Genomic DNA, 22,347 nt, shown 5'->3' with positions numbered 1-22,347 from the left:
AAAAAAAAAAGAAAAACTAAAGGTATCAGTCGATACTAAATATAAAAAATTTTAATATTAATGAACTAAATTAAATAAAAAAATATTAATTAAAAATAAAAAATAATAATAAAAAAAACTTATAAGAAGAAGAAAACTAATGAAGAAAAAGAGATCTAAATTAACTAGTTTAACCTGTCAAACCTAAGATCCATATCATGAAAATCTGATAACTAAATAGAAAAAATTTTAATATCAACAAAATAAATAAATAAAATAATTAAAAAGAAAAAAAAAAGGCATCAGTCTTTTCATCATGGACTGCACTGTGCAGTCCACCATGAAAGACATAAAATGAAAAAAAAAAACTAAAGGCATTAGCCTTTTCACTATGAACTGCATACAATATTAAAAGATAAAATCGGAAGAAAAAAACTAATGAGAAAAAAAAAATCTGAATCAATTGGGTTAACCTGTCAAATCAGGTTAACACGTCAAACCTATGATTCGTGTCATAAAAATATGATAAATAAATAGAAAAAGATTTAATATTAATGAACTAAATAAAAAAAGATTAATTAAAAAGGAAAAAGCAAAGAGAAAAAAACCTACAGGAAGATAAAAAAAACTAATGAAGAAAAAGAAAAAAAATCTGAATCAACATGGTTAACCCGTCAAACCTGGGATCCGTGTCATGAAAATCTGATAATTAAACAGAAAAAATTTAATATTAAGAAACTATAGACAAAAAAATAAACTAAATGCATAAACTTTTTTACTGTGGACAAAGAAAAAAACCAATAGGAAGAAAAAAACTAATGAAAAAGAAGAAAAAAATCTGAATTAACCCGTCAAAACTTGGGATTCACGTCATGAAAATTTAATAATTAAATAGAAAAAAATTGACAGGTTAACCTAAAATTAACTGGGTTAACCCGTCAAATCAAGTTAACACGTTAAGCTTGGGATACGTGTCATGAAAGTTTGATAATTAAATAAAAAAAATTTAATATTAACAAACTAAACTAAACAAAAAAAAAATTCAGGTTAACTTGTCAAATCACATTAACCAGTTAAACTCGGGATCTGTATTATGGAAGTTTGATAATAAAATAAATAAAAATTAACATTAACAAACTAAATTAAAAAAAATTCATTAAAAGAAAAAAACACAAAGAAAAAAGCAAAAAAAAAACTATAAAGACATAAAAAAAACAAAAACAAAAATGGAAAAAAAATTAAAAACAAAAAAAAAGAAGACAACTCATGCTTTTTAGTATATGTTATAATAATTATTTTAATTTACCTTAATTATTCAGTGACATGTCTATAATTACATTGTTGTGTACCTAAAATAACAATTTACTCAAGTTTTGCTATAAAACAAATTAGCAATAGTTTACTTTTACTATTTTACTTTTATTCAATTGTTACTTTGAATTTAATTTTGGTTTTGGTGTTTGAAATATATATAATACTCAATAAATACTTCTAGTATTTTTTTTTATTGTTTTTCTTAATAGATATTTATAGTGCCATTCAATACTCAATAATTATGTAAACTTTTTTTCTAAAAAGATTAACAATTGAGAGTAAAACTAAAGTGATCAAAATGTGCATCTATTCATTTCATTTATTAGTTGTTAGTCATTAAACAACCCCAACTACCCAAATTCAACATATTGTTCATTGCTACATGACTATTCTAACAATTCAACTTACACTACATTTAAAGCCACCTTCTAACTATTTAAACTACTAGATTTCCAAGTTTTTTTAAAAAAAGCGGCAATCTTTCCCAACTTCAATATCACCTCCGTCATTCTTGTTGACTCTGGCACACTTGCTTTCTTTCACCCGTTTCCTCCTTTGTGAAAATTAATTTATAGCTCATTTCCATTTCAAGTACCAACATTTATCAAATACAACTGCTTATACATTGGTGTCATTCATGCCTTCCAGACTAAGCCTTCCTATTCTTGCCATCTCTTTTACAATTATGTATTTTACTTTCATTTTTTAAATATATATATATATATATATATATATATATATATATATATATATATATAAATGTTGAGCATAAAAAGGTTGTGCACAAAAATAAGTTAATTAAAGATGAATAAAGGGACTGGATGAAGAAATGAGGTAGAAAAAAGAAGAAAAAAAAATTGATATGTGAGTTTCACATGTGAGACCTGTATGAATAGTAAAATTATACTAGTTTGGGAAAAAAGTTGTGTTAGTCTCGATTTTTTTTTTCATTGTGTTACCATGAGAAGAAACTCTTAATTCCTTGGCTTCAATTGTATCATTGAGTACAAATCTCAATATAAACTCATTCAATTCAACATCCTTACTAATCATTATTTATTTATTTATTATTATTATTTTATACTATTTAAATTATCACTTTAACTAATAACTTGAGATTTAAATTTTTTTAATCTCCCACTTTCTTACGTAAAATAAATTATTTAACTTATAATGAATGCGAGAAATATATCTAGTTATTTCTAAAACCAGTTTGATAAATTATTGAAGCTTAATTGTTTTTTTTTCTTTGTTGACATGATAAGGGATTACTAAATGAAGGTTTCAGTTCACTTTTATAGATTTTTAACATATGGATTGGCTCAGGCAACAGGTGGATATCTTAACGTCGGAAAAAATCTCCGTCAGTTATTAAAAAATTATTTCAATCTAATAACTTAAGTTTGTTTTACCCTGTGTTTAATTTTTTATCTAATAAATAAAGATGGTAAGATTCAAACTCGTAATCACTTAATCATCAAGACTCTAATACTATATCAAAAAATTATTTCAATCCAATAATTTAAATTATTAAATAAAATTTTAAAATAAAATTTATATTATTCTGTAATACCGAATCCCAGCTGTTCTAATTGACAGAACCTAGTTTTCAGGACGCAAATGTCTCTTTTCTTAATTTTCTCTCGACCACTGGCACTGTCCTCTCAATTTCCTTATCTATCCTATCCTAATGCCCAGCCACAAGACGCTGAGCACAATCATCTCCTTCAGAATCCGCCTTAGATCGATCAATTCAAAATTAAAAAAGAAAACGGGGGACCGCCGCAGTTGGGTTCACATGGCCAGTACTGACGAGGACGTCAAGGTAGAAAGCAATTAAATTTTAGTCTCAAAAAACCATTAAAGTTTCATAGATTGTGAAAGGCATCCGTTTCATATCATTTTTTTTCTTCTGAAATAGAAATAGATAGGTGAGTTAAGCAATGTCATTCAAGATCACAAACTGATGGATTATCAGATCTCGATGATTGTGTTGCTGGTGTTGTTTTGCTGGGCGCTAGCCCCACTCTTCCAAGACTTTTAATTGACCTCTCTACATTTCTGTCTTCTTATCTTCTTGCCTCGTTCCTTTGTCAATATGCTCTCACTTGGAGCTTGGGCCTTGGGATTTGATAAGTATTCTTCTTCTTTTTTCACAGTCAAGTATCAATCTATAACTTCTTTTTCTAAACTAAATCGCAATAAAAAATTTAATCAAATCAAACGCTGCTGCTAGCATGTTAAAAAAAAATATAAATTGCTATACTCGAATACACTATCTTATGGTCAAATATAATTTAATTGTGATAAACTACGACGGCAAAATGTATTTGCACTGGATGAAAAAATAACCCTTCGTCACATGTTTCACAAAACTCAAAACGAGAGGAACCTTTACAATGACTTGTTGTCATTTGGGACATTTGTCCTCAAGTTAAAAATATATAATATTAAAAAAATTAAAAATTTTCAAAATTATTTTTTAAACACAAAAATAATAAATTATTAAGGGCACGCAGTCACCTCTTTTTATCCCCGTCTTTCCGGTTCATCTTTCTTCTTCTTTTTTCCCCATCCTTTTGGCGCTGAAGAAGAAAGAAAGAAGAAGAGAGCTAAGCAATGGACAAGGACAAAACCAGAGTCTCCTAAGGGAAGGAGACGCAAACCAGGAGAAGGGACCATCCAAAAAGACATGATGCGCACTAATCTTTTAGTTTTTTCTTTCAAGACAACCTCATCATCTTTGCCTCTCATTCAAGCTCTTTGAATTATCAACTTCATTGAGAGAAAAAAATAAAATTCATCTCATGTATTGTATTAAAGTCTAAATCCGAGGCGCCTCCATCTCTTCCTTGCTATATTTTCTTTTGTCAATGCTGAGTACTGACATTGTTTACATATAGCAATCAAAACAAGAGTTGTACTTCATAAAATTATCTAGTAGATATTCTAATATTAAAAATTTAAGATTAAAAAGTTTGTTGAATGATGACTACCGGAGATTTATATGGTCATTAATTTTAGAGTCTATAGAATTAGTCAAGATACACGCAAGCTGGCCCGAACACTCACATTAAAAAAAAAATTATACTCCGTACATATAAAGTAATACTCTTAATATCTAATAATTTCTCGTTTACATACGCTCAGATTTTCTAAATATTCATTGTATTTGACAATGATATCATGTATTTTGCTAGTGATTGAATTGGCGCAAATCCTGACACATGACACCTTGACTGCTCTCATTTCCTCTCCTTCCACTTCTCCTCTTTCTTTGATAAACTCGTTTACTTTTCTTTATTTTTTTATTTACTACAAAATCCCTTCCACTTAACTCATCTTTGCTACTACTTTATTTTACATTTAAAAAGTATTTTTAAAAAAAATTAAAATTTTTTTATTTTTTTTAATTAATATGTTTTTAATATTTTTAGATTATTTTAATGCATTGATATCAAAAATAATTTAAAAAAATAAAAAAATATTATTTTAATATATATTTTAAAAAAAAATAACTTGATAGCTCCAAAATGCAAAACAGGATTATTAGTTGAAACATGTTTTTGGGATAAAGAACTGTGTAACTGGTGGTGTTTCTACTAAAAACCCAAATCACAAATCGTTTTTCTATAGTTTCTTTCTTTTTACTAGGCTCTAGCCTGAAAAGCTTGAGATCCATCACGAACCACGTTTAGGCTTAAGATCCAGAACGATTGATTGGATGAGGTCGAACCCGGGCCAAGAAAACTACAACGAGCCTGACCTAGGCTCGAACCGAACCTAACGTCGCCTTTGAAGTCTCAACAGGCTTCTAGCATGAATTAGGTTTCGTGCAGCAGCCAGCAACCTCGACCACGATGCCTCATTGTTTATTTTTTAAAATTAGTAAAAAAAATTAAAATATATTTATAATTTTTTAAAATAAAATAGTGAAATAATATAATTTATATATATATATATATATATATATATATATATGTTATGTTTGAAAACATGGTCTTTATAAATTGTTGTTATTCATTATATTAATTTTTTAAAAAAAATTAAATTATCAAGAAAAAAAAGAAAAAAATCAGATAAATAGCAAAACTTGAATTATAATATCACTGAGATTATAAAAAAAATATTATTTAAATAAATTCAACATATCAAAAAAAATAACAAACAATAACTCAAATAAATCACATTTATTGTCGATCACAGATGATTCATTATCATATCCTCCTTATCCTTATCATTATTTAATTTAGAAATTTTAAAACATACAAGTAATCGCATAATACTATAAGAAAAAGTTGTGTATACACAAACCTCATGTCTAAAACATACAATGCAACAAGAAAAGAGATATTAAAATCTCTAATTTATAGGATTATTTGCAAGGAATCAATTATTATCTTGATTCTTTCGTTTCTGGCGCTATTTGGAGACTCAAATCTCAAAGAGTCAAAGATCAAGTTCTCTGCAAGAACGCAAATGAAGATTTTACGATATTTGTTTAGGGTGCGTTTCTTAATGTGGATTTAACGAACGACAAGTTTGCTATCGGTGATCTGATGAATACTTTAAAAATGTATTTGATCCATCCTCGTAGCAAACAAATGAGATTTAAGTTTGATAGCTGGTACAAAGAACATTGAATAGCATAAGAAACTCAATTTTCAAACAAATATTAAAAAATTCATTAAAAAAAATAAAATAAAAAAAGTTTTGAGTCAATTTAGGATAATCTATCAAACTTACAAACCATACATGAAAATTAAGATCTTGATAATTATATAAAAAAAAATATAAAAGAAATCACGAAACTCAATCCCTAATAAACATAATACAGAATGATGAAAAAAAAAACAATTCTAAAAAAAAGACCTGAAACATAAATCCAAGTCAACCCAAGTTAATTTTTCAAATTCAAAAAAATTATAAAGCCAAATTCTTAATCAATAAAATATTCAGAGCTAAAATTGCGCAAAAAGATAATAAAAATGATCCAGAACAAAATAAATCACAATCAAATGAACGATGATCAAATTTGATATAAAAATTAAAAGGATGAAATTAAAAAAAAAAATCAATACAAAAAAGGATTTATAACAAACTATTAGGAATAAAAAAAACATTAAGGATCAAATTTGATACAAAAACAAAATGACATGATAATATTCAATCTTGGAAGGCCTTGCTAAATTCTAGAAGAGAAAAAAAAGAGGGGAAGAAAAAACAATCATCGACACCACACGTCAGCCCAGATGGAAAAGCTCAGCACAATGCCTTCAACATCACTGCTAAAACCAATGCTTAGCCCCGGGAGATGCCTTATATGACCTAGTGGGTGAACATCAAAACCTCTCAATTTGATTCTTTTTTCAGCTCAAGTTTGAATTTAAATTACGTGGTAGTTATCATAATGTGACTTAATCGATTTGATTAATCCAAAGACAACATGACTGATCGGTAAAAAAGATATAAGGTTGAGATTGAGGAAAAACAATTAAATTGATCGGAAAAACCTCCAAACCAACTTCTTGTCTAAATCAAGTTTGAAATTAAACTGTATAAGAGTTGTCTTGGCGTGACCTAGTTAACTTAGCCGATTCAAATACAACTCAATCAACTGGTAAAAAAAGCTTGAGGACAAATCTCTGGAAAAAAAATTATGAAATAGATAAGAAAAAACTCTCTCAGCCCAACTTCTTGCCTATCACGGGTTTACGAGTGTGAATAATGAAAAAATTACAAGGATGGAATTGAAAAAAAAAAGTAAAATTGAAAAAAACAAAAAGAGGAGATTGAATGGGGAAAAAGAAGAAGGAAAAAGGATGAACACTCAAGCTCGATAAAGAATTACAGTTTTTTTTAGTACAAAGAGTAATTGTCTTCTAAAATCTTAGTGTTTATCACATGTTAGCACTGTACAAGGATAATCTAGGAATTAGTGTATTGTTCTGTGTAAACGATCCTTGAGATTTTTTTACTTGATTAAGTGACTTCAAGCTTGCAGTATAATAATTCTTTCAGGTCATGGGGTGGGCAAATCGAGTAAAAGATTAGACGAACAGTGACAAAGAAGCAAAAGGCTTATTGGTCTTTGGGACCCAAGGGGCATTGAGACTATCATCATAACTTTCCAAAACAAGATGTGGGTGAATCCATCATCACCCCCTCCAAATTCTATGGCTCTTTGAGTTCGTATGGTAATAGTTGGCCGGCGTGAACAAAGAACACCAATCCTCTTCAAGCGACCCTCCTCCTTGAGGGCACATCATGCTGATGCGAGTATTACCCGTGTTGGGCCCCACATAAAGGGGTTAAAAGATGAGATGAGAGGTCGACACCTGGCAAAACAGGCATGATAATAGAGAGGTAAGTGGTGAACTCAATAGTGTAAGAGGGGTTATTGTTCGTTTTTATCATGGCGGGGTCGAAGATTTTTTATGTTGCTGGAGTTGTGGATTGTTGTTCTTTGATCGTGACGGTGGTGATTATGAGTGCGCCTGGCATGGCACGCCCCCTCCTCCCATCTTTTGAAGCAAGAGAATATGATGATGGTTCCAGCTGCACGCCCTCGTCTCTCTCTCTCCAACCAAGATTTGCACACATTTTCGAAGAAAATAACATAGCCAGAATTTTCGGTAATTGTCACTCCTTACTAATCATCATCTTTTATCCTTTTCCTTGACTTTTTCTTGTTCATTTTCTCTTAAAATCTAAGATGCATGTAGGTGTAGCTGCAGTGACATTGTGATCGTATTTCAGGCAATTTGCCATCCTATTTCCAGCATAATTTTACGTGCCATATAATTAAGACATTTGCAAGAAATGCTTTCGACATCTTGTAGGTATTTCTCTTGGAATGCTCTTTTGTTTTTCTAGAAACAGATGTGATATCTTTCATAATAATTCAATTAGAAGCCAGGAATGATTCTAAATTATAATATTGATTTTTATAAGTGACAAATTAATACGATAATGGTCTGTTAGACACCGGTAGGGGTGATCATTTTCGGTTCGGTTCGGTTCGGTTTTTATCAAAAAAATAACCAAATTGAAATTAAAAAAAAACAGAAAACCGATTCAAACCGACCGGTTTCGGTTAGGTTTTTTAGAAAAAAAACCGGTTCAAACCAGTTTGGCTTGGTTTTTTTCCGGTTTGGCTTTTTTGGTTTTAGGCTTATAAAACCGAAACCAAACCGAACTGGTCGGTTTTTTTAAAATTTTAATCGGTTTTTTTTCACGGTTCGGTTTTTTTGGTTTTTTTTTATGTTTCTTGGTTTTTCTCAGTTTTTCGGTTTTTTTGCTTACCTCTAAACACTGGGATCGTCGGGGTGTGTGTGTGTGTGTGTGTATAATTTTTTAAAAACACTTCTTAAGAATATAACTGTATTAAAAGTTTTTTTTTCATTTTCTCCAATTAATATGAAAAAATAAATTTCTCAAAATAAACAAAAAAATATTTTATATAATTTAATAATTTATAGAAATTAAGAAATTTATGAATTTGAGTAAATTATTATTAAATAAACTAACCAAAGAGTTAATTTTATTAAAAGATATAATAAGAAATTTATTTATTGAATGGATGAATTTTTCAGGAATATAATTATAAAAACATAACATAATTAAAATATACATAGTGTAGAGAAATAAAAATTGATCATGTTCTAAAAACAATTGTGAAAAATAATGATCTTATTTTATTTTATTTTATTTTAAGCATTGCAATTTTAATTATAAGATATATCAAGTATAAACAAATGTTCCTGTATTTTCTTGTGTTGTTATTCATTAACTACAAAAAAAAGATTAATTTTATTTTATATACCACTACCAAACACAATTTCATTTTCATTATAAGTTCTTTCTTACTTTCTCTATTCTAGCCATCTTCATATCTTTTATTAATCAAACACTTATGAATAACAAGAAGAGTATTTGTAAGAAAAAAATTTACTTTCTACCAATTACTTTCTATAAAAAGTAATTCGAAACAAATTTTGATTTTTGATTTTTAATTAATCCAATATTAAAGAATGATTTTTTAAAAAAATCAATTAAAAAATACAAAAAATAACCCCAGTTAACTCAGGTTAACTAATCAAACCATAACCTAGGTTATTAAATAGGGATATACTCATAAACAGTAAATCAAAATAAATTATAAAATCTAATTCTCAATAAATTCAATGTTTAATGATTGAATTAAAAAAACAAGTTACAAAAAGACCTAAAAAATAACTCAAGTCAATCAGTTTAGCCCTTTAAACCTACAACTCCAGTCATGAGACTGTGCTAAACTCATAGGAAGCAAATCAAAAAAAATTATAAAATTCAATTCTCAATCAATCAAGCATTGAAGGATGAAGATGGAAAAAATTAATTAAAAAAACAAAAAAAACTCGAGTTAATCGGATTAACTAGTTAAATCCATGACCCAAATCATGATGGTAGGATAACATTATAAAAAATAAATCAAAATAAAATATAAAATTTAATTTTTAATAAATTTAATATAAAAAAATAAAAAAATATTATTAAAATAAATAATATTATGCGGGACAAAGAATTGTCCCCTCCATTACCATTAGTGTTTGTTATAATTATAATATACAGATGAATAAACATGCATATGGAAAAGATCATCACATATGAGCAAGAAGCCAAGATCGTGTGATATGTGAATTTATTGATACTTTACGGGGAGGTATAAACTAAGAACATTGATGCCCAAATTGCTAAATATATGGATTTTATTTTTAAAAAAATAGGATTGTTCGAAGATTTTATCATGATTTTTTTTAAAATAATATAAGTACATTATTATTTTTTTACAAAATAGCATAATTTGATAAATATCATAATTCAAAACATTGATATTTTAAAAAAGTCATGGTTTTGAAATAGTGATATTTCAAAGAAATAGTTTAAATGAATTGATATAAATTTTAATTAAAAAAAAAATTAGACATTAAAAACATATTGAAACTCCAATACTGACACCTAGTACCATAAAAAAAGATAGAAACTAATCTAACAGGGATGTCATCAATAATGATAAGAAGAGGTCATACATGCCATTCAAAAACAAATAAATTACTCACTGTCTTTGAAAAGTGTGGGTGAACTACTTTAAATTATTGATGATAATTTTTTTTATATCATTTAATTTATTTTGTTGAGATTTTTTAGTAGTGACATGAATATTGTTATCAAAACTTATGTATACTTCCAAATCTTTTTTTTTTTTAAGATTTATGCCAATTTATTTTAATTATTTTTTTAAAATATTGCAATTATTGATTGCGATTTTTTAAAATATCGTTATCTTCAACTATGATATTTATCATACCGTTTCACTGAGTTTTTTTTCAACGAGGCTCGTTTGGCAAATTGTTAGGTAGCAAATTTGCAACCACGCCAGCAAATCAACCTTAGAGATCACGCACTTTCCACCTTTTCTTTGCTTTTTGTGTGCACATATTTTCGAAAATCCATGAGGATATCTTGTCTATAGCTCTACTTTTCAGTCCTGAGAGACACACCCGCTTCGATAGATTTCACTAGCTCTCCATACCAAACCAAATCATACCCTTTTCGATTTTCCTGCCACCTTCCCATTTATATTGTGCAGCCCTGCTACCCTTCCCTCCATCCTTCACTTGATTACTAGCCTCTTTCCTCTATCGCCCTTACCTCTCACTCTTTCTTGGCTTACTTAGAGATACAGGAGAGAAAAAATGGGTGACATTTCTTGCTCTAATGGCATTAGCAATGGCAATGGTGTGAATGGCAAAAGCCATTCATCACTGAATGGTTATAGGAAGAGCTGTTGGTATGAAGAAGAGATTGAAGAGAACTTGAGATGGTGTTTTGCTCTCAATAGGTACATATAAATTGCACGCCAACTGCTCCATCATCATCATCATCATCATCATTCAAATTAACCAATTGGTTTGGTTTTATTGCCAACCAACTTCGATTTTCCTCTTATTTCTTGACTGGTTTTTTCGAAATTAGGCTTTAGTTTTTAAAATATCTTTATATTGTCTTTACTTCTCCCCCTTCCTTTTATCTTAACTCTTGTGTTCTTAACTTGAAAGGGAAACTTAATTTCCCATTCTATAAGACTAAGTATCACCGTATCGAAACACCTACCCTGCATTCTGGGCCACGATGATTCAATCTCTAGGGCCATGCCCTTCCCTTCTATAGAAAATAAATAAATAAAGAACCCACTGGTTTTTTATAATCTCCTCTTCTCTCTTATTTAGTGATGGGTTTTGCGGTGAAACATGTTTTATTTCAACAAATTTTATGATAGAATTCATAAGACAGTGTCGCAGGAGAAGCTTCATGAATCAAAAAAGAACCATTACCTTTTTATTGTGCGAGACAAAGCGAAATTATAGAATAGTCATCATATTTTTTGGTTCATCAAAAGGTCTTAAGTGTTTTTGGGTATCCAAAAGAAAAAAAAGAAACTGAAGTTACTCAAATCTGCTTCAATGCGGAAGCCATTAGGCTAAGGCTATTTGTAAGTACAATCCGTAATACTCTGGCATGTTCCCTCTGGTCTCGTTTCAAGGATTTGGTTCTCCTTCAAGATTATTTGTTTTTGTGTTGGTATAGTGGTTGTTAATTATAATAAAAAGAAGGAACCTTAAAAGTGAAATTGTTAATTAATAGGCCAAAGCGGTACATTGTATTTTTTAATTAAAAAATATTTTTTATTTATTTTTAAAGAAAAACATTAATTTCAGATATATATAAAAAAAAAACATTGTGAGACACAAAAACAAACACTCCAAAATTATCTCCCCTTTCATAGTTGATTCGAGCATTGACTATCGTTCGTTATTTTTGTCGCAGTATTCTGCACACAGGGGCCTCTCGGTATCAGGACATTGCACTATTGGACACAAAGCCGTTTGGCAAGGTCCATGTTTCAAAAAACTTCTACTCTTAAGAAGAAAGAGTACTGCTTTGTATATGTCCAGCTTAAATAATTTTCCAGTATTCTATCCTAAGATAAATTATTTTTGTTCTGCCTGACAGGCTTTAGTCATTGATGGAAAGCTGCAAAGTGCAGAAGTGGATGAATTCATCTACCATGAATCTCTTGTTCATCCAGCATTTCTTCATCATTCAAGGTAATTCTTTCTTCTGTTTTTATTATTAGTAGTATTTTGGAGGATTGTAGGGTCCCTATGTGGTACTCTAGCGTTGCTTAATTTGTAGCGATTGTTTTTCTACATTCGCTTGCAGTCCAAAGACAGTCTTTATCATGGGAGGAGGTGAAGGTTCCACTGCAAGAGAAATACTAAGACACAAGACAGTGGAGAAGGTTGTCATGTGTGACATTGATGAGGTAATTCAATTATCCCACTCTTTGTTTAATCCCCTACTTCCATTACAAGGAATTTATAATGTTAAATAGTTTATGAATTAATCTAGCTATCGCCCACTCCGCTTCGATGAATCAGAATTATCACTTTTACTTCTACTTTTTCTTTTTCTTTTTTCTTTTTTTTGATCGAGTAAGGTTATCTATAATCATTAATCCCTTTTTTTCTTGGTCCCCAAATAGAGGGGACAGCATAGTTATTGTTGGCTTGGTTTGTCCAAAAAACTTTCTCAAGAAAATGATTATCCATCATTATTATGTTTGTGTTACCCTGAAATGTTAGACAATTTCTTTTTTTGATCCTATTTTTCTTCCCTTGCTCTTGAGTGAAGTTTGTTTGGGACTTGTAGCTCCGCTACATCAAGGAAAAGGGCATGTCGTTTAGGTTCATGGCCAATAAATCAAGCACTCAGCGTTCCCCTAACCACCAATAATAATGTATTGATGAAAATATCAGTTCAACCAAAAAACAAAATAATTATAAGCCATGTGTGACCAAAGACCAGAGTGCTTTATTCACTGCCATGTAATGTAAGGAAATGGCCAGGAAAATTTTACAGCTCGTAACCCAAACTTGTGTCATGGAATCAGGAGGTGGTAAACTTCTGCAAGGCATACTTGGTTGTGAATAGAGAAGCTTTCTGTGATCCAAGACTTGAGGTCATCATCAACGATGCCAGGTTTGACTCTCGATTCTATGTTTTTTGTTATTATTGTTAAAAAAAGTTAAGCATTTCATTATTATTCTCGTTTCTTCTCGCTCATATATATTGTTGCTGTGAAATGTTGCAGAGCTGAGCTAGAAATTGGAAAGGAGTGCTATGACGTGATAATAGGAGACCTGGCAGACCCAATAGAGGGAGGCCCATGTTACAAACTCTACACTAAGTCCTTTTATGAGCACACCGTTAAGCCCAGACTCAATCAAGGTGGCATATTTATCACACAGGTATATAATCGTTTCTGGTTTTTGGAAAGGGAGAGACAGAGGGGAAGAGGGAGGATGGAACAAATAATCATTCATGTCCCGTGAATTTTGCAGGCAGGGCCAGCTGGAATTTTCAGCCATACAGAAGTGTTTTCATGCATCTACAACACTTTAAGGCAGGTGTTCAAATGTAAGTAACACGTAAATATTTACTTACATTTTGTTTCTTTTTTATAAACCAACAAAACTGAAACCAGATTAATGGCCTGGCCAATTTTATTTTTCTTTATTTCCCAACGTGCAGATGTGGTGCCTTACTCAGCTCATATCCCTTCCTATGCTGATACCTGGGGATGGGTCATGGTATTATACCTAACACATTCTCTTTCTGTTTTAAAAACAATTAATCCTCCACTTTCCAGGCTTCTGAAACGTTATTCCAGCCCTTATGATGATCACTTTAATTAAATAGTTTCAGCACTTATCAGTTCCCTGCAATTTTACGTAGACACAAATTTTTAGGCCTTTGTTACTGTCAATCAAGACTATACATACAACTTGTCTTTACCGTGATAGTTCAGGCACTTGTAAAAGTTGCAATTAATTGACAGGCTTCAGATTCTCCATTTATGCTGAGTGCTGATGAGTTAGACACCAGAATTAAACAGAGGATTAAAGGGGAAAACAGGTATCTTGATGGTAAAACATTTTCATCAGCCTCGACATTGAGCAAAGCTGTTCGAAAATCGTAAGGCCCATGCATGCATATCATTCTTCTCCTACCTTTCTCTTCTATAATAATTAAGCTGTACCTAACTTGGAACATTACTTAATGGCAGGCTTGACAACGAAACTCATGTCTACACAGAAGGAGCAGCCCGGTTCATTTATGGGCATGGCAGCGTCCACAAACAGAATCAAGCTAAATTAATAAGAAATGGATTAATGGAAGAAGCGCCTACCAAAAGCACAAAGTGAATTAAGAATGGAAGCAGCACATGTTTTTGAAAATTTACTCTTGTTCTGTTAATTATATGTTTTTCTTTTTCATCTACTAAGTCGTGTATGTTTTTTTTTTTTTTTTTAACTCTTGCTTTTGTAGTTACCTAATGAAATGATTATATAATCGTAACGGGTGGATCTTTGCTTTTATTTTGTCTCAATTTGTTTTTCTAATATGTTGGTAGAATGAAATCCTATTACTGAAATTGTACGATTCGTAGAGGCATGGCGTAGACAGAGGGGCTTGGTAGGGCCCGGCCTTTGTAAAAGAATTTTTTTAACTTCTACAAAATATTTTTTACCTAGATATTATAACCGTGTATTTTCCTGCGGTCAGATATTTTTTAAAATAAAAAAATTATATAGATAAGTTTTTTTAATATATTTTTATATTTAAAAAATTTTTAAGTAAAAATTAAAAAAAACTTATGTATAGTATAATCAAATAAATTGAGAACTGTATGTTAATAAATAAAAAAAACATAAACGGTAACTAAAAATAAAAATTAAAAAACAGATGTAAATTAAAATATTTAATCTCGATGGGACATTCATTTGGTTATGTTTGCTAAATTTATCTATTAAATAATATTTTTATTCAAGTAAATGATAATAGAAATAGAAACACAAATTAAATTGATTGAATAAAAAAAATTATGTAATGATGCACATATTAGAAATATTATCTAAAAATAATTTTTTTTCAAAAATAAAATTCATATATACAACAGATGAAAAAAAAACTATAAATGAATCATAAAAACTCTTCAACATTGTTATTTAAAAGATGGTATCTAAACAAAATGAAAGAGAAAAAGGGTGGGGTATTAATCTAAATACAAATAAATCAAATTTAGATGAAAAATCATATAAAAAGCATTAATTTAACAAATAGAAAAAATAGTTTAGAAAAAAAACAAAGATCAAACGTTATTGGGTCTCACTCATCTTGTTAGGGCCCACAAGCAAGCCTTCCCTGATAGGCAGGCATGATTGGGCTCTTTTTTTGGTTGCAAGTGGGGCATGCAACGTGTCCATTATAAATTTATTCATGACCTCAAAAAAATTAGGGCTTGAGTTTGTTTTTACTCAAAAACCTGTTTTTTTAACTCTTTTTTTTTTACCAAAAACATCCTTAGAATCGTTATAAACCTATCAATGGCCTCAAAGATACCAAAAAATCATTTCGAAATTAAAAATCAAATTGAGTTCATATATGTATTTTCATGAATTTAAAGGTAAAAAAAGACTTAATATAAACTCAACTCATCAAATGAAACTATTTGATACAAACATCGACTATTTTAGTGGCACAAATTGGTGTTAATGATATTTTTATCTCTTTAGCATTGAAATTTGACGACCTCTCTCTCTCTCCTCTCTTAATTAGAAACTGAAAAATAATAAAAATAAACTTTCATATCAAAATTGAATTTGAGAAAAAAAATTGAGACATTGAAATCATATAATTTGTATTATTATGAAAATTAGAGGATCAAAGTATATATTTCCCTAAACTTATGAAACAACATGAACTTTTCATTTCGGTTTTTATTCTTTCAATCCTATAATTGACTAAGAAATAAAAAATAATTAACTTTAAATTAGGATTAAATTATTTAAAATAAAATTTCAAGAATCAAAATGAATTTTCAAAAAATAAACATGATGATCCACAATAATTTTTGTGTGTGAACGGTGTTAGCGTCAATAGTGAATATTTAATATTTAGTATAATTTGGCCTCCTGACTAAAGTTTCCCGCTCCGCCAATTGGTGAATAAGAATTAAATTATCAAAAAAACCAAGACACGCGTTAGCGTTAATATGTTGTAGTCACTGCCAATACTTAAACTGTGCTTTTTAAAAAAATTCTTTAATTTTTTTTTGAATTATTTTAATATAAAAATTTTAAAAATAAAAAATATAATAAAATTATTTTAATATATTTATAAATAAAAAATATTTTAAAAATTAATCACTATCTTAATATCTAACACTATCTAAAAATGGTAAGAAGACGGTGTGGAATTGTTACCAGCGCCTTGGCAATATGAAATCTAGCATGTACAAAGTTGCGCCGGCATTTTTTTTTTTTTTAAAAAAAAGAGTTTTCAGGTTTGATTTTATTTTTGGTTATTGAAAGAAAAAACTAAAATCAACTTTGAAGCTGGATATGGATTTGTTAACTGTAAGGATGGTTTTATATAATATGTTTTTTATTTTAAAAAATGGAGTTCGTGAATTTAGGGATTGGTTTTATATAATATGCTTTTCATTTAATAAATAAACATAAAGTGAGTTCATCACACAGAAAAACATAAACTTTTTTTAATTAATAAAAACATAATGGATATTTACTACTCCTTGAAAGTTTTTAATAATGATTTTCTTAATGGTATTTAACTAGAAAATATGTGTTTCTAATTCGGGTATATTTTATAATAAAATAATTTTCTTGTAATAGTAAATTTAAAAAGAATAAAAAAAAAAGTGAACATGGTTTTTGTTTATTTGAGAGTGAGAGAAAAATACATAGAACGAAATAAAATCAGCTAAAATTTATTAAGTAATAGTTCAAGATTTATATTTAATAAAAATTCTCAAAAATAAATAAAAATACTTATTAATTAATTTTTATAAAATAAAATTTATCTTCACTTGATAAAAACTCTAAGTGTGGAATAAAGTTATTTTACTATGTTTATTTTTTTAAAAAAAATTAAGTTAAAAGTATAACCCGTTTTCAACGAAGAAGGATTGAAAATATTTAAGGCTGAGAAGAGCGCGTAAAGTATTTTCCGAATCACTCTTAGCGTAAAACAAAAAACATATATATAGCTCTGTCTGCACCCTTCCTCTTCGCTGCCTCTCCTCTCTTACGCCTTGGGGTCAAATTCTAATCAGTGAAGAGAGATCAACAAGTTTTCAATCTCCAGGTAAATCTTCCCCCTCTCTTCCTCATGCTCTTTCTTTTGATTTTTTGTTGTTTGAGATTTTTTTTTCTTTTTTGATTCATGCTAGATCCGCGCTCTAAAACCTTCCTTTTCTTTTCAAAAAACACGGATCTGAAGCTTAAGCCATTGCTCACAAACCCTCCACAGCTCCATTTTTGCACGCCTCTCTCTCTCTTCAGCTTTACTAAATATGATAACTGTGGTTTGTATTTTGAGAGTTACTAATTTTTGCTTGCTTTCTAGTTTAAATGGCTGCATTCTTTGTGTGTTCTGTTTGGTGGCGTAGATCATTTATAGAAAGAGAAAATGCAAGAAAAGCAAAGTGGGTAATTAATTATTAATTAACAAATATAATTCGCCGGCTAGAATTTGTTTCCTGTTTTTCAGTTTGGAACAGAGCATCCCAAAATAACAACTGATGATTCGTTGAACTCTGATATAGAGCGTCGTCTAACACATAGAAAGAAGGAAGTATGCTTGAATTCCATGATAATAGCTATTTGAAAAGGCTTGAAATTATTCTATACAACTCTGACAGTTTGCAGAATTCCAGTTTCGGCATGATTTGCAAATACATGAACGCGATTCATGTACAATCGAATATCATAGTTGAAAATCTTATTTGGCATTTCTTTGAAGAAAATAATAGTCATAGTAGCCTAGTCATTCACTGAAAAAGTATGGCTATGCATCTGTTCAGCGCAAGTAATAAAACAATGGATGTAGATATGGAGTTGATTCTTATAACAGTCATGCTGATATGTTGAGATTTTATAAAAGCATAAAACTGATATCACTATTTGGTAATTCCTGATGGCACCAGATCAATCTCAAAAACCAATCCACCTTTCAATATATTTACAAGCAAAAAAATACTTTGAAAAGCTATAGCTACCACTGCCACTACCAAACCACTGTTCTAAACACCCCTATAAACCAAAACTACCTGATTGGTTAATTGAACGTACCCAATATTAAAACTAACCACTGCATTTTCTTGTTTGATTTTTGCTATAAAATACAGTTGCGGCCATGAGTGCGTGCAGCTGCAGTTGTTATAGCCGTAGGGGACTATTGCTATTGAGTTACAAAATTCAGGGAATTGCATACCAAGAGAGCCAAATATATTTGCAGATTACCAAAGAGAATACTATATCAGTAGCAATAATCCCTGCGGCCATTACAACTGCAGAGAATTGCATACCAGGTGAGATACATGTATTAGAAGGTTCAACCATGAAGAAGCATGGAATGATAGCTAAAGAATTTATGGCAAAGAGTCCAAACATGTAGAAAAAATGGATTCAAAATTTTATCAGTGAACATAGAGGATCAACCATTTGAGCTTTATATCCCTATTGGCTATTGTTAGCAAGTTTGTTTAAGATTGATTAAGATGGAATTATGACTTTATTATGTAGCTTTTTCAGATTAATTTCCTCGTTTATACAAATCCGCTCGCTCCATGATAGCGTCGTTACTCAACTGCAAGGAAGCGCAGTATTAACATCAAAGTCTTTCGGGCCTTGGGCTGCTAAACGCCGATTTGGAAACCATCGTTGTGATCATCCTCCAATTGCAAGGAAGCCCAAACTTACAAAAGTTTAAAAATTGAAAGGATAATTATAAAATCTATCCCGGAGATGGACTTTGTCTAAGGCCAGAGTCAGTGTTTTTGTTGATTGATCCGAGTCCATATAAACTTTAATTTAAAAAAAAAACAGCTTAAAACAGCGTTGTCTTTATAAAAAAACACTTGGTTTTAAGTTGGCGAATTACTGGATTGATCTGGCCGGTGATTGAGTAATTAGTTCCCGTCTGCAAGTGATGAAGAAAATATAAATACTCTGCACTCTTTAGGTTGGCCCAGGCATGCATTTGTCCTCCATCATAACACCTTCCAATCACAGGTTTTGTTCCATCAGGAAATTTGCAATTTTTATTTGTAAGGTTATTGTCACGTAGTGTAATATGCAAATTATTAGGGACAGTGTGGCATCGTCATGGACGGTGGGTACGTACGACGGACCGTCACCATCTAACAATGATCATAGGTGCTGCTTTTTTAAATGAACCAAAAAAATCCTCAAAAAAAAAAAACCTCTAAAAAAACACCTGAAAAACATACTCTCAAGCATGGTAACCTGAGTTCAACTCTTAAGGAGCACAAACATGGATAGAAAGTCTGAGCTCATGCATTAGGAACATGGGCTCGGGCATGTAGCCCGAGCCCATGCTCCCTACAAGAGTGCATGATTGCCCAGTGCGCACCCTAATATCCTTGTGGGCTCGGGCTGTCACTTAAAGGCCTAACATGTTTGGGTCAAGGCAGCCCGCCTAGATTCATTTTCGCTTTTAATGGGTCCGCGCCCAACACTCTCTAAAGAATTTTTCCCGGATCCCATACGGGTCTCTTAATATTTTATACCGATCCAATACGTAGTATTTTGAATAAAATAAAACTCAAAATATAACAAGAGTTAAACTATATTTCAGTCTCTCTTTTCAACAAAAAAAGATAAGATTAATAGGTTATAAATGTAAAGACTATGGACACCACCTATCTCCACATTGGTATGATATTGTCCACTTTGGGTCTAAGCCCTCATGAATTTGCTCTTGAGCTATACCCAAAAGGCCTCACACCAATGGAGATATTTGTCCATCCTTATATACCTATAACCCTCTCCACTTTTAGCCAATGTGAGATTTTGGTCGTATACTCAACAATCCTCTCCTCGAACAAATGACCACCGAGCCTCCCCTCAAACCGATCATTCATCCATCCACTCTCTACCAACCAGGATTCTTCATTCTCTACTTCACCGTGTTGGGGTTATCAAAGAACTATCTCAACCCAATAGCTTAAGCTGTTAGGTAAGGTTCCAGGATATGATTTATATTATTCTCTAACACACCCCCTCAAGTAAAAGCCCTTTGGGCTTGAAACTTGCACAAACTCATATTACCTTGTGCTTAATTTTATCAAATAAATGGGGATGGTGAGATTCGAACTCGTGACCGCTTGGTCATTAAGGCTCTGATACCATGTCAAAGAACCATCTCTACTCAATAGCTTAAGCTGTTAGGTAAGGTTCCAGGATATGATTTATATTATTCTCTAACAGGGGTCAAGACACGTCCATGAAGTATCCGGAGAGCACTACCTGACTTAAGAGTTTGCTCTTTCTAGGTCAACTCCTCTTCACCGTGTTGGGATCAGGACACGTCCATGAAGCATCTGGAGCACACCACCTATCCATGGATTACATCGTGATTGGGGGCCCACCACCTTCGTTCGGCATTCCGAGGATTCATCCATCATGGCTAACTCTAGGGCATGGCTCTAATACCACTTGTAAAGACTATGGACACAACCTCTCTCCACATTGGGGAGATATTGTCCACTTTGGGCCTAAGCCCTCATGGATTTGCTCTTGGGCTATACCGAAAAGGCCTCACACCAATGGAGATATTTGTCCATCCTTATATACCCATGATCCTCCCTACTTCTAGCCAATGTGGGACTTTGGTCATGTACCCAACAATCTTTTCATTTTATACTGTACATATATTTTTAGAGCATCTATCTCTGGAATATTATTGCACTTTCTCTCTCTATAAAATTATTAACTTTACAATTGAAGAATCCTCACGTCCATAAAAAATGATATTTTACAGGTATCGGTTACTAATCACCTGACTAACTAGACATTACCTGCTACTATCATAGCTACCGGTCACCTGACTTACAAGATATCACATGTTACTAGTTATCGACTCTGTGAATTTTCCATATCAAGTCACTAGATGTATTGACTATAAAGAATTAATCAGTTCACATAAATTAAAATAGTAGTCAATTATCCAACACATCAATCTTATTTCTAATCACCTTGAATTTTGGACCCACCAACTCGGATATATCAATTTCACATTCAAAATCTTTTGTATCAATTCTTAAATAAAAGTTTATATTAAAATCACCAACAAAACAGAAAATGTCAAAATCTCTGTAAAATGATATTTTAACCAAAAGAAATTGTATAATTTGGATATAGATATCAACGAAAAAATGTTTAAAATAGATAAAAGTTCATGATTTAAAAATAATGATATAAAAAATAGTTTGATGATGATATTAAAATAACCTGTATATTTTCTAGGTTTGGTCTGAAAAGAGATAAAAAAAAGAAAGAAGAATGGAGTCGGGGTAGCGAACACCAAATTTGACGCGTTAAAAATATATAAAAAAATACATCGAAAGATCTCAATGTAGATTGGAGTCGACCGGAGACGGACAAAACTGAATTGACTCCACGATGCTGTCACCAATGCTTCCACTTAACTAAGTATAAATCTTCGTTTGCTGGATAATGCTATACAAAACAAATCAAAATTAACAAATTCTATACATGTCGACATAATAAAATTCCTTAAAAGTCATATATATATATATATATATATATATATATATATAATTCCTTAAAAGTCATTTTCATGTTCATCTTTATTATTGTTTGCATACGAACACTTCACATCACAATTCACATGCTGCGTCGTCTACAAGACAGCAGCTGCTTTTACAGGGCATCTTTTTATAGGTTATTTGTGAGGGAGTTTAAAATTTTTTTATTAATTTTTTTTTGGTTTTTTAATCATTTTAACATGTTTAATGTCAAAATTAAAATTTAAAATATAAAAAATATTATTTTGATAATTTTCCGAGTAAAAAACACTTTAAAAAATAATTATCACAACATT

General features: G+C 30.7%; 1 protein-coding gene and 1 long non-coding RNA gene across 3 annotated transcripts; both read left to right on the top strand.

Annotated features, from left to right (window-relative positions):
• The first annotated feature begins 10,780 nt into the window (after positions 1 to 10,780).
• Positions 10,781 to 14,775, top strand: LOC133696421 (thermospermine synthase ACAULIS5-like). Its single transcript, XM_062118610.1, has 10 exons — positions 10,781 to 11,176; positions 12,163 to 12,229; positions 12,349 to 12,443; positions 12,559 to 12,661; positions 13,289 to 13,377; positions 13,490 to 13,646; positions 13,740 to 13,815; positions 13,930 to 13,988; positions 14,237 to 14,373; positions 14,465 to 14,775. The coding sequence occupies exons 1-10, from the start codon at positions 11,031 to 11,033 to the stop codon at positions 14,601 to 14,603; spliced, it is 1,068 nt and encodes a 355-aa protein (XP_061974594.1). The 5' UTR covers positions 10,781 to 11,030; the 3' UTR covers positions 14,604 to 14,775.
• Positions 14,776 to 17,442: 2,667 nt separating this feature from the next.
• Positions 17,443 to 18,939, top strand: LOC133695753 (uncharacterized). 2 transcript variants are annotated; one of them, XR_009842524.1, is made up of 2 exons: positions 17,443 to 17,565; positions 18,608 to 18,939. It is a non-coding gene; the product is annotated as an uncharacterized LOC133695753 (long non-coding RNA). The 2 variants fall into 2 exon arrangements; XR_009842525.1 differs by having other exon boundaries at positions 17,651 to 18,939.
• Positions 18,940 to 22,347: the final 3,408 nt, after the last annotated feature.

Source organism: Populus nigra, chromosome 6, assembly GCF_951802175.1.
Source record: "Populus nigra chromosome 6, ddPopNigr1.1, whole genome shotgun sequence".
NCBI classification, from domain to species: Eukaryota; Viridiplantae; Streptophyta; class Magnoliopsida; order Malpighiales; family Salicaceae; genus Populus; species Populus nigra.
This window is presented reverse-complemented; position numbering and strand designations above follow the sequence as displayed.